Consider the following 20,374-nt stretch of genomic DNA (forward strand, 5'->3'; position numbering starts at 1 on the left):
GTACTGTGAATGCAATTTCAGTAGAAAGAGGCACTGCCTACTCACCAGTGGCTGCATTGTCAATAACTCTGTTGCCAGCAGTCTTGCTCTGGGTTTTCACTCACTGACAATCCATGTACTAAGCAGGCAAAGCTGAGGATAGGGAGAGAAGCCATGAGACTTGAGTACTGTGCACACCTCCCAGTCCACCATTTCATGAAGCCCCAAACCTGTACCTGGGTGTGACCCCCAAGTCTAAAAGACATGCAGTGCACTCGATGAGAAATACAGAGGCCTCTTCTCCTTTTTCAGGGTCAAAGTAAAGGGACTATAACTATAGTTGCTAACAAAAAACACAGAAATACAGATAACTAATGGATAAGAACATTAAAAGTACTGAGCTTTATATGTTAATTAGCCCATAGCATCCAGAGTTATGCAGTTCCCTCACTGATCAAACCAGTGACCCCTGCCTCGTGCTACATGTTTTCACCTAAAGGTAAACACTGGGAAGTGCTCCCATGTCATGATTCTTGCCATATGTACCAGCAAGGCTTCTGGAAGCTCTCTGGAGCCTCACTCCCTTCCAGCGCTCCCTCAACCCCAACTTTTCGTTCTGTTCCTCACAGACTTAGAAGTCAATCAACCAATAATTTCTTTGATGATGGAGTTAATTCAAGGACTTATTCCATTTGGAGGAACCATGACACCCACTGAGAGAGTCTAGTCCCTAACTGCCCCCACCTCCCACCCTGCACCAGAAAGCAGCAGGGGGACAAGAGTCTGTTACTATCATGGACAGTCTTATCCTCTAGGTCAAAGATGGCTGGGGTTTAGGAGAGAATCTAGTTAACTCCATCTGATTACCTTAGTAAAGTTGTAGTTGAAATCCTGTTCTGTATTAACCTTCATTAGCTGCAATATTCCTGCATTTCATTATATACACACACACATGTATGTGTACATGCATATATATGCATATGCACACAAATGTGTGTGACAGACACACAGAGAAAGCATCTATAAGGTGTAAATTCTCCCCTAAAATACCAATAATAACTAAATATATTTCATGGCAAATGATGATAGTGCATCATAAACAAGAGAGGATAAACTCACCCATTCGTACCTGTGGTCCAGAAAAAGGAAAAAAAAGATATATTTGTATCAAACATGACTCTGAGCTTGGATATTTACATAACTCACCCATTTAATCCTTACAATAAACTTGGAGATTTTAGTCGGTTTACCAATTTAACCAATTTAACAAATGACCTTTGAAGAGGTCCAAAAAATTTAATCATATAACAAAGTCACAGGTGGAAAATGACACATTCATAGTTTAAATTTTGTTTTGTCTGTCTCCTACCTCAAATTCCTTAAGAATTACACATCACATCTAGGTTTTACCTGGAATATCACTTCTGGTGTTAATCATCAGGAGCCCCATCCTGTTACTAAAACCTTACTTCCTTCTTACTTTTTCATAAAATTACACCTCATATTCAGGTTCTCTGCCACATGGGGACCTCCAATGTATTGATTTTACCTTTCAAACATTAAGCTACATCTCTCTACATTTTTCCTGCTCAGTTTAATTCACACTTACTCATTTCAATAGGTATTTACCAAGACCAGAACATTTTCTAGGTGCCTTGAACTATTAATCACACTTCCTCTTTGAGACCCCATTTCCAGGATTGCATCTGACACATACACTACTCAGTTGATCCCTACTGAAACACAGAATCACTACCTCTAGCAGATGTCAAATATATCTGGCAACTCTACTATGTTTTACAAAGTAAATGTTTCAATTCCTTGCTTTAAAAAATACTTCAAGTTTTTCCCATGCCTTTTGAATCTACACATTCTTACCTTTCAAAAGATGAAGTTATTTCCTACTGCACATATTATGTAAGTTTGCTAAGGATGTTTTAACAAAGTGTCACAGATTGGATGGCTTAAATAACAAATTTATTTTCTCATAATTCTGGAGGCTGTAAGTCTGCAATCAAAGTGAAGCCAGGGCTGGTCTCATCTAAGGCCTCCCTGCTTAGCTTCTGGACTGCTGTCTTCTCCCTGTGTCTTCCCACTGGACATGACTGTGCCATATTCTCCTCTTCTTGCAGAGACACCAGCAAAATTGGATTAGGGCCCACCCTAATAACACTTTAACCTAATTACCATTTTAAGGCCTCATCTCCAAATATCATCACACACAGAGGCCTGAGGATAACTTCAATATTTGACTTTTGGGGCACACAATTCAGTTCATAAGGCAGATGAATCACATAATGTGACAAATTCATTTGACAATCATAATATTTACAAATATTCTTCCATTCATACCCATCAGTTACTCCTCTCCTCTCTTCAAAATCAAGCCTCATGCTGCCTCTGGCTAAGTCCAGCCTCAGTCTCCAACTAAACTCCTTTCTCTCCTGTTTCCTTCTTTACCAGAAACCTGCCCTCTCTCCACAAGCAATCCCTTCATTTCAGCTAATTTTCTCAGAAGTCCCTGCCTATCTATCCTCCTTTCATCCCAAAACCGGAAGCCAGTATCATTTCCTCATAACCTCCTCTCCCTTGACTTGCCAAGACTCCCAGGATTGTTTTTATAATATATATTGTTAGCATCACCAATTATCTCCCCACATATGAACCACTACTTGAAAACAAAAGCTGAACTGTGACCTCCTTCGCAGAAATGTTCCCAGCCTTAGCTGACACCTCAGTCTCCTGTCTTCAATCTACTCTCAACAGTCCTTCTCCCATGTCCTCTGCACAGAATTCCTCAACCTCACTGGAATGACCCAAGACTCAATGTCAGCCCCAGTTTCCCATCTTTCATGCAGTGTTCTGGCTGGCTCGACATCTGGTCAATCATTCCAATTTCTTCTACTGCTCTAAATTGAAAATAACCAACTTCTTTTCTAGATTAGAGCTATCATGTCTGCTTGCAATACACCTAAAATGAATGGATGTGGAACTGCAGATATGGAGTGCTGACTATAAAGTTGTAAACCCCCATGATGTCCAGGGTCAACCATGGTATTAAAAGTTTGAAAGACTTAGGACATGTTTTAAGATACATGGAAATATAGAGATATAAAAGAACATATTGTTTTTGAAGAAAAATCATTCAATAACATTCATTTTGAGCACAAACACTGGATTTAAAAAAATTTCTGTCATTGTCATCCTTCTCATCATCATACCACCATGAAGTATCAGTGCCCTGAAATCAAAAGAATGCTGAATCAGGTCCTATGGGCAGATGGTTCAGAGGTGAAGGGCCTGTGTTAGGAGAATTGAGAGCCATTGCCCTCAAATATTCCAGATGACTCAAGTGACTTGGATCTCCTGGATTACTAGATGCACTATTTCTTTCATTTCTTATTATTGTATGTAAACTTTACTAAATTAATACAATTTCTGAAGGAATTGGTCTTTATGCGATGTTTTGCATCAAACTTATCCAGTCAACAACTGGAGCTTTCAAGTATACAAGGCAAAATTCTATGGACTTCAAATGGACTGAGTCGTTCTTGCAAAAATATTAAAAGTGAGGTAGTGTTACAATTCACATTAATACGAGGAAACTGCAACACAGAGATGATAAGCACATGTCAAAAGTGTGAGAGTAGGAGTTCCCTTCATAGCCCACCAGTTTAGCCAACCTGACTAGGATCCATGAGGGTGTAGGATCGATCCCTGGACTTACCCAGTGGGTTGGGAATATGGTGTTGCCATGAGCTGTGGTTTAGTTGACAGACATGGCTCAGATCCTGCGTTGCTGTGGCCAGCAGCTATAGCTCTGATTTGACCCCTGGCCGGGGAACCTCCATATGCTGCAAGTATGGCCCTAAAAGCAAAAAACAAAACAAACAAACAAAAAAAGTGTGAGAGTAAAAAATGGTGCTCAATGTCATCCTTAGGGAGACTCACAAAATCAGTGGCTTTAGACTTAAATAAGAGCCAGGTCTTCTCATTATTCCCACTTAACATGAAATAAATGGAGACAAAGAACAGCCAACTGCCCAAGAAATGTCAACTATCACTTAACCCACCACTTCCAAGCAACTGCATCAGGCTGGCATTGGATAGGCTCTGAGATAGTCAGGTGCCCACCTGGCTCTCTTCATGCTTGGGGCTACATTACACCTGCCTCTAACAGTCCCTCCTTTTGAAAGACCCTTGAGTTTAGGGTATATAAAAGCTCCCTTTGGTACTGGCATGGGACTGGAGCTCATCTTTTCTTTGTTTGAGATTAGGTAACGGCATTTTCTGGGTTTAGAAGTTTTCTTCCTATTGCTGATGGAAATGACTTGGTAATTAAGGACAGAAATAGCTGGATCATTCTTCTTAGAGCAGTCATCCCATAACCTTTTCTGAATTTAAACTGACCACAGTGTTCACTTAAAGTAGAAGTCTGATTTGGACTGCCATACACCCATTCCAAACATCTTGCTCTAAGCATTAGGGAAATTTCAAATTGTCAAGCAATGGAACAGAGGTATGTCCAAAGAAGCCTACATCTTCCACACCCAGTGCTGAGGGATAAAGTTAATTCTTGTAGAAACTCACAGAGGTTGAAGAGGCTGGGCTACACACTTAAACTTTGGATTATCTCCCCTGGGTGTCAAGCCTTGGCAGCATCTTAATCAAGTTGTGGACTCCCACTTAACTCAAGACGGGAGATGCTAATACTGCATCAAGGAAGTCGTTCACAGCCGAAGTCTCCCCTGGGTCCTGATTGTGTACAATCATTCACCATCACTAGGCTCTATCTTGAGCAGCAGAGAAAATCCTGAAGTCTCTTCCTTCTCAAACACATAAAACAGGGCAGGGCTGGTTTCATAAGGGGAAATAATCATGTTTCTGGCCTTTATTCCTCTCAACTATTAAAAGCTAGGTCCACTCAAGGGGTCATTAAGTCTGAGATGGGGGGAGCTACCCTAATTAACTTCCCTAAAAGATGAGATAGGGCATCCCAGTGATCGATCATTCTTTCTCAATTCCACCAATGAACTCCTGCCTTTAGGCCATAAAGGAGTTACTAATTTTCTTTAACACATTTCAATTCCTCTCATAGAGCTATGCTTAACCTGGTATGCTTAACCTCCTAAGAGTTGCTTATAAAAATATTCCACAGTTTTGTGAATTGGGTGGTAAGCTCTTGTTAGCTTGGATTTTGCCATTATATACAAGAAAAATCAGCAGATGGTATAAATCAGGGCTTTGTCTGTTTCAGAGCCAGTTATCTACTGCACAACCACCAGCGGCCCTTGGTCTGTATATTTTCCTCTCCAAGGAGACCACAGAGTGTAGTTTCTTATTTCCATCAGCACTATCTTGAGATGATACTAAACTCTCCCACCATTTAATATTCATGCAGAACATATATATTTTACTTAAAATTGATAGCATTACCTTAAAAACAGCATGTTTTATAGTTTCTAAAACATAATATATATATCTAAAAAGTGTTTAATATGAAAAAAAATCATTTTCAAAAAGTTGACAATGTATACAATCCCAGACCCATCTCCCCAGAAATAACCACTGTTAGGATGGTGGTCCTGATTACAGAACACCCATTCCAATAGTGCTGTCCATTCCCAGACCGTCAGCCTAGGAATTCTTTCAAACTCATTTCCATCTTCTGCTCCTGCCCTGTCCCAAAGTCCATGGATAACTATTACGGAAGATCTAAGAAGCCACCTACCCAAATATGTCATCAATATTGATATGTGTTAGGTATAACAGGAGTATTTACTTATAATCTTGTCGTTTATTCAGAAGATCCTATATATTTGCCATTATCATCACCAACTTTCCTCTTATGAAACCAAGCTGGACAGGATTCATGTAACTTCATGTAACTTGGCCAAAACTCCATGGCACCTAACTGGTTGATTTATCTTTTAGGCTCACATGTATTTGACTCCAGATCCTGTTCCCTGAACACAGTTTAATGTGAATTATGGACTCTCATGGTTTAAAATGCTTCTGAGGAGTTCCCGTTGTGGCGCAGTGGTTAACGAATCAGACTAGGAACCATGAGGTTGCGGGTTCGGTTCCTGCCCCTGCTCAGTGGGTTAACGATCTGGCGTTGCCGTGAGCTGTGGTATAGGTTGCAGATGCGGCTCGGATCCCGCGTTGCTGTGGCTCTGGCGTAGGCCAGTGGCTACAGCTCCGATTCGACCCCTAGCCTGGGAACCTCCATATGCAGTGGGAGCGGCCCAAAGAAATAGCAAAAAGACAAAAAAAAAAATGCTTCTGAAAAATAGGAACCCCAGAGAGAGAACCACATGGCAGGAAGGGGATGGATAAAAATGATGTAGGGTGTGTGGTAAGGATAGTGAGGAAGGGACCAAGTCATGATGCGGTACCACTTCCACCACTCAGTGGATGTGCTCTGGCTGGGACTAAAAGCAGCCACACAACGGAGGGGCACCTCCTGTAAAGGATCCCTGGGTCCAGGCTGTGGACTTCCTGGAGCCTGAGGATGGGGCAGCTGGGCATTTTGAGGCACAAAGAGAACGTGTCAGGAGCAGGAAGTCTTCAGTGGTGGGAGGAGTACTTTAGCTCCAGGTGCAGCAGGGAATCCATCCTTTCTAGTTGTGACAACACTCTGGTTGTTGAGACCATTCACTCTCATCCGAACTTCTGAAGGTACTGCAATACTGCCTGCAGGAAGCAGCCACCTATAGTCTAGGCTATGGAGTCGATCACTTTCAGAGAGGGCCATCAGGAGCCCCAGTCAGACACCAGGGGAATGTCTTCCAGCACCAGGAACCACAGAGCCTTCAGCCTCGGCACATTCACCACCTGCCTGCTATTGACAGCAGGAACAGCACCCAGGACAAGGTTGTGTTGGAACAGTAGTGGAGGAAGGTCACTTTCCTTGAAGATCCATGACTCTGAAATTTCACAGTTGTGTAGTTGCTTACTTGCAGGGGTTGGGGCAGTTTGGTGACTGGGAGTTTCCTCAAGTAAACAACACGCAGAGTTTAGTCTGGTGAGGGCACTTCTCCCCAGCTTCCTTAATTAAAGCTGGCATTATTTCAGAATGAGTTATGCTTCAGATCACAGCCCTGCACTTAGTGACTGAAATCCCAATCCCATGTGTCCCTGGAAGAGATGCCTTACAACAGGGGCCTCTACCTGCAACACCCAAACATTCCGATGATCAAAGGACTAAAACTAACTGCCTTCAATTTAAATCAGGGAGTGGAATGATTGATGTTCTGCCCTTGGACAGAATCACAGCTCTACTGAGTCATCCTATATTTCCGCCTTCAGGGAGCCCAATATGGGTTCTGTTTAAGAATGGCCACCCTGGGTTTACAGTAGAGACCATCAAGAATTTTCCTCAGGGGAGTCCATACATACCCTGTAAGGTGTCAGGTACACGTCTCCATAGTGCAGAATGTTCAACGAGCATCTTCCAAAGTTTACAACTCTGCAGAGGGGGAGAACTGACATTCATCTCCCAAACTGAAGTGAGCCCGTGGTTTCACCCTGAGCCCTGCTGTCCTCCACAGCCACAAGGCCAGAAAGTGGTTGGATGCCCTGCTCCAGGTATGCCCTAAGCTCATTCCCAGGGTCTTCCCTTTTAGTGCACCTGGGCTGGGGCTTATGCTCTACACCCCTCAAATGCCTGCCTCTAGTCCAAGCTTTGAGGTATCTGCTCTTCAGAAGAGTGAGAACACTCACCCCTGCCCCCAACCGGACACTGGTCTGTACCTGGAAATTTGAATTGTCTCTGTAATACACAGGAAGGAGAATGTCTTCAGCATCACAGAGGCAAGTAGTGCCAGGGTGCGTCTCAAGCTCTGCTCTCTGCCCGCTGTATGCAGGCACTGTGATGAGGAATTTAATCTTCCAGGTGATTTGAGGGGGCTGAGGATCAAGAGGGTTATTTAAATGTCCGGGGATGGAGGTGATAGCAGGATTCTGCGTACTGTTTCCTTTTATCTTCCTCTGAGTCACCCAGCAAGGAGGCTGGTTCTTTCAATCAAACCTGAAAGAAAAGCCCCAGATTAATGCAAGAAACTGATCACTGGGATAAGGTAGTCAATAGCTAGAATAGTTCATGATGTCCAAAAGATACTCATAAACATGGTTTACCTTCTGAGTTGCCAAGAGCATATGGAAGAATCCAAGGAGAAGGAAGGAAGAACTAGGAAAAATAATACGGCAATGTCCATGGGATGACGTTAGGTTTTGACTTCAAGGCAGATTTAAACTGAAACATAGGACAGAATTTTTCTTCTAAGGATGTACAGGGATATCCAGGGAACCCTGTGCTCATGAGACAGAAGAGGCCTGTGAGTGGGAGGAAGGCAAGTAGCCAGGAGTCCCTGGGCTTTGCCCAGGTTTCTCAAAGGCAGGCATCAAGGGAGGTCACGAGTGGATGACAATGGAAATCAAAGCAGCCCCTCAGAAGCTGATCTTTCTTAGATTATGGAAAACCTCAACCAGGTTCCACAAACTTTCCATATGTCCTGTGTTAAACAGTCATGTCTTTGAGCCAGGAAGAGATCCTGCTATTTCTCCAAACTATCACCTTGAATTCATATGGCTGAAGGAGAACTCAAATCAGTGAAAACGACTTGGGGAAAAAAAAAATAACCAAAGCAGTAACTATTAAAAGGCTAAAGCATAAGAGAGATTGGAGTGAAAAAGTAATTGAATATTGATATTCAAGGAAATCCTTTGCCTTGGAGCAGAACATTGTTTAAAAACGACCCAATCATTTTAATGATGGATAGACAACAAACCACACACACACACACGCTTTTTAGGGCTGCAACCGCAGTGTATGGAAGTTCCCAAGCTAGGGGTCAAATTGAAGCTGCACCTGCCAGCCTACCCCACAGCCACAGCAATGCCAGGTCCAAGCTGCGTCTCTGACCTACACCACAGCTCACAGCAACGCCAGATCCTCAACCCACTGAGCAAAGCCAGGGATCAAATCCCTATCCTTGTGGATACTAGTTGGGTTCATAACCTACTAAGCCACAAAGGGAACTCTCTACAAACTATTAAAAACCCAAATTAATGGGATTTTAAAACAATTACAAGGTTAAAAGTAAGAGATTTTAAGACAACAGAAGAAGAAAAAATGACTTGGCAGAGCTCTAAAACTTCAAAGTAAAATAAATTAAGATTTGTTAATAATTTAAGAGACTGCACTGGGAGATAAGGAGATGACACATTCTAGCAGCCCCAGGGAGAGATACCACAACAGAGATGGACAGATATTGAAGGACCCAGGAAAAGCAGATGGCAGAAAGGCAGCCAGTACTTAGGGCTGAGTGCTGGGGCTTACCATTCCTTGTAGGGGAGCAGGGAATGGATCAACGGTCCAGTCTGCCCTCCAGGGAGGTCCTTACTCCTGTGAGATGTCCAGGGGATGGGGATGGGGTGGCAGAGATGCCCTGGACCAGGACTCCTCTCTTCCTGGAAAGTCTCATCTGCTGATGATCTTCTGGGAGCCCTTGCTTTCACCTATGCCCCACTTGCAGTGTTTCTTTTTCTCTCCCGTTGCTGTCCTTTACCTTCAGGGAACGAGTCTCAAGAAGCAGACCTAGAACTCTGATCCAAACCACCCCAAGTCCTATCTGGGTCTCTGGTCACTCATTCACTGAGGTCTATAGTCTGTTCTCCCATTTCCTTCAGTTTCTTATTATTATTGCTCTCATCATAAAGACCATTATCATTATTAATGTTAATCACCATGACTGTACTTTCTGTAACAATTATGATTTATCATTGTTTTTAAAAAAAACATTGAGTCAACTTTCTCTATGTACTCTGGGTATCCAATTTACTGAAGGGGCCTACAGAGGGTTCCACAAAGTACATACAAACACAAGACGCTTTCAGGTCATTCCCAGTGACCTTTCCAGAAATAAGTGTCTACAAATTTTTCAAGTTTCTTTCAGGAGGCCTGGTGTGGCCATTTTGACAGGAGAGACTGGACTAGGACATTTTAACTTGCCTGAGCTTCTGGAAAACATCCTAAGTCATCCTGGGGACCAGCGGCCACTTGTGCCTGCCTGTAAGGTCTGCAGTAGAAATCCATTGCTGGCCAGGCTCAATGAACATTTTCCTAAGACCCCCTCAGAGTCCCTGAAATAGACAGAATAAGTGTGGAAAGCTAGGGAGGAGGTCCTTGCCACCTGCAGGCTTTGCAGTATTTTCTATGTGTGCCCAGAGGCAGGCAACTGATGCTTTACAGACCTGCAAGCCTGGACGAGTGCCAGGTGGGAACTTCCAGTTGTTCACCAACAGCCCTAGGCTCAGAAGCAAGATCCCAGAAGTACATACCTCTTTGCTGTAGGGTAGACGAAGATGGCAGAAAGTGCGGCAAGACAGTCAGGACTGAGAATGTGCTCCAGTCTCAATGTTCAGAACAGGTGGAGCTTTGGAGGGCTGGGAGGCAGGGCATGGTCCCTGAGTCTGGCCTTCTTCCTGGAAGGCCAGCTTCCCTGGAAGATACAAACACACATGTATAAAAAAACATGTGTGTGCATCCAAAATGTAGAGACTCTTTACCTCCATTTATCCCAATGCAATGGGTACTGCATTCACAAAATTTGACTTTGCAGTCAGCCACAGAGAAAATTTTAGCCAGATGCAAAAAAGAATATATCATATAGGCTACATATGCTTACCACAGTAAAATGACAAAGAAAAATAATCAGGTAGTACAAACAAAACTAACAATCCAAAAGAGAGATGGTATAATCAACAGAGTTACAACACAATCAAATGACCACTGCCAATTAAATTACCATCATCATGAAGAATGAACATATATCAAAACCATGCAATAGAGCCACAGCTATTATCTTGAAAAAAAATGTTTAAATTTAAGTACACTTAGTGGAGAGAGTTCCCACTGTAGCTCAGTGGGTTAATGATCCAGCTTGTCTCTGTGGAGGCACTGGTTTGATCCCTGGCCTGGTGCAGTGGGTTAAAGGATCCTGCACTACTGCAGCTGTGGCATAGGTTGAAGCTGTGGCTTGGATTCTATCCCTGGCCCAAGAACTTCCATGTGCCATGTGGGTGCGGCCAAAAAAAGGAAAAACAAAATCAGTCCTAAATATACTTAATAGAAACAGAGGGCTGTAAAATGAATAAACTGGTTGTTTACCTTTATAAACCAAGAGAAAGCAAAAGGAGACAAGGGTCAAATGACATGGCCAATTGTTACAAATTAAGAATATATTAGTACAAGTTAAAAGAAATTAAAAAGATTAAAAAATGAAGGAACAGACTATTTGACAGAAATCAATTAAATAGAAGTTTTGACAGTCAAATAAATTAAAAAAGACACACAAAAAGCTTCTTTCTTAGATAAGGTCAGTCTTGAGATCACTCCTCAGTGTAGAGAATATGCCTTTCAGTGCTTCTAATCATCGTACCCACTTCCTATGCCACAACCACACAGAAGAAGGAATTCACTAGGTGGCAAAGATAGTCTCTTGCTGTCCAATGAAATGACAGGGATTCAGAAGCATTAAACAGGTGATTAACAGACCGGTTTAGTCACAGAGCCCACAGTATCCTCTAGTACCTGCTGAGCACTGCAAGTGAGGATGAGAAGAGATTTCCCTTTCTCCTTCACTTCTCAGCCTCCCTCCCACTCCTGGATCTGTAACCACTCCATCCCTCAACAACATTCTTGTTTTCTGCAAGCTCCCTTCACAGTGCCACCTCTCCCTCCTCACTGGAGAGATAGTTCTGATCAACACTTACAAGATCTGGACCCTTCCTTACAGAGCTGCCTGGTGACTCTCTGCCTCTGTTGGCGCAGGAAAAGAGGTCAGTAGGAGAGGTCAGCAGAGAAGAACAAGCACTGTCCTCACAGGAATGACATGACCTGGATGAGACAGTGACAGGGTTTGCCCTTCTCACCCCTGGCTGCCCCTAAACATCATGTAAGTCCAAAGATCATATAAGGGGATAAAGATGTCGAATATTAGACTAACTGGTTAATCTGAGTTTTGCCTGTTAATATAAAAAACTTACCAATATTCTCACCAAGAACACACTGAAATAGTGTATTTACTAAGTACTAAAGAATATTTTTATATGATAAAAATCAGAAAACCACTGACACTTCATTATCTGAATCTGACACAATACATGTAAAAGGGAATGTAAGTTGGAAATTCAAAAACAAAACTACGGTTTTGGAATCCACCCTTCTTTTGCCTCCACTGCGGCTGCTGCTCATGACCCTCTCCTTCTATTCTCTCTGCTGAGCCTTTTTTTTTTTTTTTTTTTTTTTGGTCTGTTTTCATTTATCCCCTGCTTTTTGCCCAGGTTACTCTCCTTCATTCTTAGTATGTTTTCTCAAAACCATGGGACCCACTCTCCTAACCGCAACTTACCCATCTCACTCGCCCTGACTCACACTATCTTCCTAGTTCTCCCTTGGTCTTCCCTTTCCCCATCTCGGAATTCCAAGAATAGAATGAAGAAGCCCCTGCAAAGGAAGAGCACGCTTTCCTGCAAGGCAGCCGGGATGTAAACACATCCCGACAGGCACAGCCAGAGAGGTGGGATTTGACACCACGGGGTGTCACAGGACAGGAGCGGGTGAACGTTCCCAGCATGGAGCTCGGGGGCCTCTCTGAAGAGGTGACTGTGAGGGGAACGCCTGAGGAGTAACCGTACTGGGCCCCAGAATGGGGTGGGAATGGGGAAGGGTACTCAGGAGAGGACAGGGGTCAGGATAAGGCGTGACGACCCGACTCTGTCCTCCAAGGCCGGAGGATACACCTCCGAGGGGACCTGACCAGGAGCGGGGTGGGGAAGGGAGAAGGTGAAAAGAACCGAGGCAGAAAGGTCGGGGACCAGCCGCGCAGCGATTTTACCTCCGGACCCGGCAGCAGAGCGCCTGTGGACTAGGCGGGGCTGCCCGCGGGCGGGGACTGCGACGTCCGCGGGTCCCCTGCCTCTGGGTGCGGAGGACAGAGCGCTAGGGGCACCTACGAGAGAGTTTGAACGAGAAACAGTGAAACCCTCTCCGGGGAAACGGCCCTTCAATCCGGGAATCTGCTTCCGGGTCGGCAGGAAACGGCGAGCTGGGGCAGGGCGGGAATAGGGAGGAGGGGCTTATGTGGGCGTGGCCTTCACGCCCCCCGCCCCGAGGGCGTTTCCGGTCGTCTCTGCAGCGGGGAAAGCCGAGTCTCCGTCCCCGGCGGGGGCGTTGGGCAGCGGCGCCCATAGTTGTTGTAAATGACGATTCTTTGAGGCAAAAGCTTAGACCTGTGAGGCCACTTATATCGAATGCGGAGTTCTTTCCTTCTTAAAAAAATAGAAAACAGTTCAAGTCAAAATTTTTGGTAGCGTTTCCTGTGAGTCTTGTGGTACGTTTGAGACAAATGTGAACGACACCCTGGTCGCTGCAGAACTCATTATTGTCGTAATATATTGTAATTTAACATGTCTCTTCATCTTTATGACTATAGTTACCTGAAAGTATTTTCCATTTGCAATTTTTTAAAATAATTACGGTCTTGTTTCTACTTCTGAATGTTTTGTGTCAAGTATGGATAACGAATCCTGTAAAAAGTGTGCGATACACAGATTATGCTTTTAACGAAAGTCAATTTTTATGATTTCCAGGAGCATTTTATGGGACTGTCTGTTCTCTCATGAGCATAGTCAAACTATATTTTCAAGTTTCAGTTGCCTCACTTATACCTTTAATCGTTTTTAAGTGTGAAATACGTGAGGTAAAGTCTCTCCTGGGGTTTTTTGTTTTGTTTCTGTTTTTGTTTTTGTTTTGTTTTGTTTTGTGCTTGCGTGTAAACCGTAAAGTTCACGCTAGAGAGAATTTGGCAAGAGTGAATTCAACCCATTTATGCTGCAGCAATTTCTCAAAAGATTATTTCTATAGAAGAGCCTGTCTGGTTTTCCCATGACTAATACAATTTCTCCAACTTTTAAGTTTGTTTAAATATTAAGCATATGGACTCAAATGTATTTAAAGTCTAGAAGATAATGTTCTCTTAGGCAGGGAGTTGGGGGATCCCTGCCCACTGCCCCTCCAGATCTCCAGGGCTGAGATCAGTTAAACTGAGCTCACCTCACTCCTCTAGGATCTGTGGGGACTGAACAAAGACTAAGGAGCCAGGATTGTATAGGATTTGGGGTCAAGGAATCCAGATATGTGAGCCCCTGCTCCATTTAGCTTACCTTCATTAACCCCCCTCCCTCTTTACATAGGAGTCAAGGAATATAATTCTGCATGTGTAAACCATCTAACTTCCAACCCATCTTCTCCATCAAATCTTCTCTGTGTTCTGGTTTATAACTAGTGTATGCTTGGGGAGGATAAAAGTTGACTGAAGAGATCCTCTTGGGTGCCTAAGGGATCCATATTATTTGGAAGTTCTATATGAAGAGCCAAGCCCATAAGATGAGTATCTGAGTAAAGTGAGCTCTCTTCACCATGATTCTGAATCTCTATTTCCCTGACTGGAAGTTAGATCTGATGAAAGCTGAGGAGTGAAAAGTAGTGAGAGTGAATTGAACTATAGTTTCTTCTATTTATGTTCTTTTATTATTATTATTATTACAATGAAAAAATATTTTCCAAGCATTTTTTTAGAAAAGCTCCCTCACTAAAGAACTAGTCATTTTTCAGGGAAAAACACAATCTGGCATAAGCAAGTGGCTATAGGGTGATAGTTTGATGAGGGTTACCCAGATGGCCTGATGGGTAGGTGGCCCTTCTAAAATAAAATGCAGTGTGTGAAAGGGAACCTGGGATGATGATGCTCTCATGTGACCATCAACTGACCTGAGTGTCCTGACATCTAAGGGAGCCTCCAGCTGAGAGCTGAGGTATGCTGAGATCTGCTATGAGTCACACTAGGGAACCTTTGTGGAGTGAAGCATTCATGTAGTGCTTGTTTTAGGATAGTGGAATAAAGACGTCTGCTTGGAGATTCTGATCACCCTTCATGGGGACTTGACCGTGTGAGGGCATGTAAAGAGTGAGGTTTGTGAATATGGTAAAAAAACACTTGTTAAGGTTTTGAAACACTTGTTAGGGTTTTGTCCTGAAATTCTGCTGAGATCATAAGATGCTCATGCACCAACACTTAATCTCATTTTTTTTTCATGGTGAAAACACCTTATGTTTGGATGTGTACACCATTACTCTAACTATGCCATGGGACAGGTGAAGAAAACACAATAGTTCAGAAGTGGAATGTGGGGTAGGAGGAACACAAACACAATGCGTTGTGAGGAAAATCTGGCTGATGACCCTCACATCCAAACTTAGATATGTGCCTCAGAGGCTCCCAAGCACCACACCTCTGTTCAGGGTACATGGAGAAGGGATCAGAATGGCCAAGTCCTCCTGAGGGAAGCTCACAGTCAATCTTTGAGGTTGACTCCTTCCTGCAAGCATACATTCCTGCTACATTCAGTCAGGGATCATTTCATTCCAGTATTTATAGAGAAAAATGAATTTAGTAAATGGAGGAAGGAATGCTAGCTGGCTTTAGGATTGTCTTAAAAGTGTCAGGGTTCCAAGGAACATAGTCAAGATTTATGGTACCTACTGGCTTGTCTATGTCAATTTTCTGGTGGATGGGAGGTTCTGTTCACCTAAACACTGATGTCAGACTGCAGTTCCTCATAAGATGTCTTGACAAATCCTCTGGTCAGGATTGGCAGCGAAGACTAGATTAGCATAGGGTAGTGTGGAGGGGGTAAGTGGCTGAGTAACAAGGCCTGATCATTAAGACTTCACCTGATTTGTGGGTACCCAGTGATGCCCAGTGGCACCTGGCTGTGCATAGGTGCAGGATACCAACTGGCCTGTGCCTTTCCCAGAACCAAACACGGACCCCACCCCCCACAGCTCCTATATGACTTGAGTTTCCACTTCAAATCCTGCACATGTGCCCAAAGATTTCCTAGGAGAGCCCCACCCCTCCCAGTTCTGGTATCTTCAGTAGCAATATGTTTTTTTTTCCCTTAACCTGGCCTCTGGACTTCTCAACCAGTGACATGGTACTATGAACTGAACTGTGTCCCTTCCCGCCCAATTTTCATATGTTGAAGCCCTATCCCCCCAATCTGATGGTGTTTGGAGATTGAGTCGGTGGTAATTAGAGTTAGATGAAATCATGGGGGTGTTAGAGGAGGAGGTCATTGAGAGGATGTAACCACTAGTTGGCTGAATAAGTGGACCTGGGCAGTCAGAGGTTCCTCACTCCCTCCCCTGTCTTTGAAATGTATGTTCTGCTCTTTTCCCAAACTAGGAGCCATTTCAAGGGGGCAGCCTTGAGAGTGCAGTATGGTGTTGAGCCCGTCTGGATTTTGTGTGTGACTGAAGCCCATTAAGGACTTTTTATAAACTCTTCAGATTCTAGTGGATGGGTGCAGAGATCTACTCATCTTGCAGCTGCCCAAGACAAGCCTCCTATGTAAGTTCCCTTACTTATTACAACAGCCACTGACCCAAGCTGGGGTGGCTGCCTCTTTCACCAGTCTCTCCTTCCACGTATGGAGGCTTGTTTTGAATTTTCCCTGAGGAACTCCTGAGATTTTGAAGCAACAGAGGGTGGGACCCTCATGTTGGGAGAAGTGCCTTTATAAGAAGAGGAAGAGAGAGCTTGCTCTCTGTCTCTTCGGTTGTGAGCAAAGACTCCTGTTAGCACCCGGCGTGATAGTGGCCACCAGCAAGTTAGGAGGAGAGGCCTCAGAAGGAAACTTGTCTTGCCGGCACCTCGATCTTGGACTTCCCAGCCTCCAGAACTGTGAGAAATCAATTTATGTTGTTTAAGCCACTTGGTCTATGGTATCTGGTTATGACAACACAAACTAAGGCAGATTTTGGTAATGAACAAAGATTTGGGTTATTCTTCTAGGTAAAGAACCAAAACCAGCTAAGGTGTTTGCTGAAGGGAAAGGTAACATAGAATGAGTAGTGGAAGAAGTTAAATAAGTACCAGCAGAGATCATAAGACCAGTTACAGACATGATGGCTGTGGTTGAGTATTTCCTACTTATTTTGTTATGAATATGTATATACAGTTGACCCTTAAACATCATGGGGTTTAGGGGTGCCAACCCCCAACACAGTAAAAAATCCACGTACAACTGTAGAGTGTGCCCTCCATATCCATAGTTTTACATCCAAGGATTCAATCAACCATGGGTCATGTAGTACGGTAGTATGTATTTACTGAAAAAAATATGCCATTTAAACCCATGTCGTTCAAGGGTCAGTTGTTTATGGCAGATGTCTTTGTTTTCTTCACTATTTTCTTACCATGTAACAGATGTATTGGCTTTATGTCATAGTGTTGAAGTACTATTAATTTTACATCATAGTATATAAGTTATGGGACATCAAGAAGAGTAAACATTGCTTGAGGATTTTACCTCCTTTGGAGAAGGAGCTTGTATGTTCTCAGTTGTGTGAAGGACAGGTGAGGCAGAATTATGGCCTTGTTACTGTCTTCATTTGGACATTACGTATTAAAGTTTAGAGAGATGTATATATGTGCCAAGGTGACAAGGGCAAACTCGTAATGGTTAATATTATTTCTTGGGTGTTCCTTGGTGGCCTAGTGGTTAAAGACTCAGTGTTGTCACTGCTGTGGGTTTGATCCCTGGCCCAGGAACTTCTACATGTCGTGGGTGTGGACAAAAAAATTATTTCTCAGTCTGCATGGACCACAGGATTCCAAGATATTTGATTAAATATTGTTCAGAGTGTTTCTGGATGAGATAATCATTTTCATCAGTAAACTGAGTGAGGCAGATTGCCCTCTTGATGTAGGTTATCCTCATGAAATCCGTTTTAAGCCAGAATAGAGCAGAAAGCTGAGCCAGAGGGAGTTCGCTTTCTCTCTGCCTTTTTGTCTTCAAGCTGGGATGTCTGTATTCTCCTGCCTTCAGATCTGGACTGGAATTTCCACCATGGGCTCCCCAGACTTTGCAGCCTCCATAATCACATGAGCCAATGTCCTATAATAAATTTCTTTAGGTAGATATTGATATAGACAGATAGATAGGTAGATAGATAGATAGATGAGAGAGAGAGAACCTCTTGGTTATGTTTCTCTATAGAACCTTAAGATCTAAGCATATCCCTCTTCCAGGCAGAATTTGTAGCACAAAGCCATTATCCCACCAACTCTGCTATGTCCCCTACATATCTTTGCTTGCCCCTCCCCATCCTTTCATGGAAGGTATATTATGTTACTACTGCCAGAGTATATGAGAATGAAGTCACAAAACATTACAGTTAACAACACAGTGCCTTGGACATAGTGCACATGAATAAATATGTAAGCACACAGTAGAGGCTCAATAAAATGTGCTTAAATGAATGAATGCATGTTATTTCCAAAGTGCTGTCTCATTCAGACCTATGCCTTCTCTGTGCTTCTCTCAGTTTACTAAATGTCAGCAAATAATATGATCTTTTGGAGAATGAATGGGTGATCTTCACTGAAACCAACTGTGCTTGCATTGAGATATGATGGTTGGGTTTTGGGGGTGTGTGTGCTGGGCCTGGTTTCCCAAGTTTAGTGCTGCTTGGAAATGGAATTTGGAGGAACTACTGTTAACATCACCAGGGACCTTGTTAAAAACACAAAATCATGGGTCCACCCAAACTTGCAGGGAAATCATAATTTCCCTAGAGTTGGTCCTGGGATCTCCAAGAGATCTGTGTGTATGTTACATCTTGAGAAACAATATTTAGCTAAATGGTTCTGGTTTATCACCGGGATGACCTCATAAAGAAATGCCATCATCCCAGAAATATGTCAGTTAGTTGGGGTTGGGGCCTAGCATCTCAGCCTTTGCTGCACATTAGAGTTAGAATTATCCAGAGGGTATTTAACAATCCCAATGCCTAGGCCTCACACAAGACCCACTAACTTGTATCTGGGAGAAGAGCCTAGACATCAGTATTTTTTAAAGCCTATCAGATGATTCCAATGTGAGCCAGATTGAGAACCAGTCTATATGCAGTGCTTGTCATTCTTTAATATGTATATGAATCAGTTAGGCTTATTGTTAATATGCATATATTGATGCAGTGGGGCTGGGTGTTCCTGAGATCTTGTATTTCTAGTAAGCCTCAGGTCTGACCAAGCTCCTCTTTACTCTTTGGTAAATAAACTTGGATCAATGACAGTAATTAAAAAATAAAGATCAGTGATGTTTAGAAATCAAAATACCTGTAGAATCTGTCATATTTTGAAGAATTTTAACATTTAAAGAATTTTTTAAAAGTGCTAATATACAATGATCTACAATAACCGAAGTGTTAAAAACAATATACATCCTAAGGCTGGTTTTACATTTCTTTATAAAGCTTTTTTTCTTAAGCTTTCATGCTGGTATGAACACACATCTAAAATCCAGTGTTCTAGTTTGCCAAGTTTTAAATGCTACCTCTCTTATTCCCCTGAGCAGCCAAGCAGAGGAACCCTGGTTCCCTAAGAGGCCCCAGATTATGAAAAAATAAAATTTTCTCCTTCTAAATTACCAAGTTTGTGGTAATTTGTTATGGCAACTTGGGAAATAAACTAAAATGGCCTAAGTGGAAGTCCTTTATAACATATTTCAATTTTTAGTTGAAAGATTTAAAATTTATTAAGTCAAGTTGATTTTAGACTTTGAAATAATTTCCTAAATTTAGCAAGATGTTAGGTAAGATGCAAAGAATATATGCACACACAAGCCATAAAGGTGGAAGCTACAGTACATCCAACATATGTTGGTCAACCTGTGAACATTTTCGTATCCAACATTTTCTTCCTGTATTTACAGCCTTTTCTCTGTCTTTCTCGCTTGCTTCCTCTCTCTCTCTCTCTCTCTGTCACACACACACACACGCAATTTGATTTGAATTATATGACAGCATCCATAAGCATCCATTAAGCCCCCTTCATATCTGCAGCCAGCACCTCCTGGCTGACTTGCCATCTGATCTATCCAGCCCTGTGGAAGTCCAGTCACCTGGGTTGGCACTCCCTTAGAGGAGGTGCAGGAGGAGTCTTGAATGGTCCTGACCAGCAGGGGGCATCACTGGCCTGCACGGGCATTTTCACAAACTTCCTTGAGGACAGAAAATTGTGCAGTTGCTCAGGCTGGTATGTTTCCATCCCCATGCCTTACAGTATAGCAGAACTATTTCTTGGGCCAGTTAAGGGGCACTGAATAGTTATAGTGGCTCAGGTGAGCCCAGAGCTCTCTTGTTATGCCTGTTTTGGGCAGTAGTGGATCCTGGGCACTGAGCTATGGTAGAAAATTCTGAGGATTCTCAGACACTTGGTAACACATTTTCCAGCCTTTCCAGGATGTCAGGAGCAATGCCAGG

General features: G+C 43.0%; 1 protein-coding gene across 11 annotated transcripts in view; it reads right to left on the reverse strand.

The window, feature by feature from the left end:
- The window catches only part of LOC125123074 (zinc finger protein 705A-like), a 33,984-nt gene extending 20,910 nt beyond the window's left edge, over positions 1-13,074 (reverse strand). For 4 of the 11 annotated variants that reach the window (XM_047772266.1, XM_047772267.1, XM_047772265.1 and 1 more), the window contains exons 1-5: positions 12,882-13,074; positions 10,324-10,484; positions 7,735-8,011; positions 7,381-7,450; positions 46-132 (exon numbers count right to left, since the gene is read on the reverse strand). In XM_047772266.1, the coding sequence (XP_047628222.1) occupies positions 46-57 (12 nt within the window). In that variant the 5' untranslated portion in view covers positions 58-132; positions 7,381-7,450; positions 7,735-8,011; positions 10,324-10,484; positions 12,882-13,074. The other 7 variants (XM_047772260.1, XM_047772258.1, XM_047772261.1 and 4 more) reach the window with 7 other exon arrangements.
- Between the last annotated feature and the right edge of the window lie 7,300 nt (positions 13,075-20,374).

This window comes from Phacochoerus africanus, chromosome 3, assembly GCF_016906955.1.
Source record: "Phacochoerus africanus isolate WHEZ1 chromosome 3, ROS_Pafr_v1, whole genome shotgun sequence".
NCBI lineage: Eukaryota > Metazoa > Chordata > Mammalia > Artiodactyla > Suidae > Phacochoerus > Phacochoerus africanus.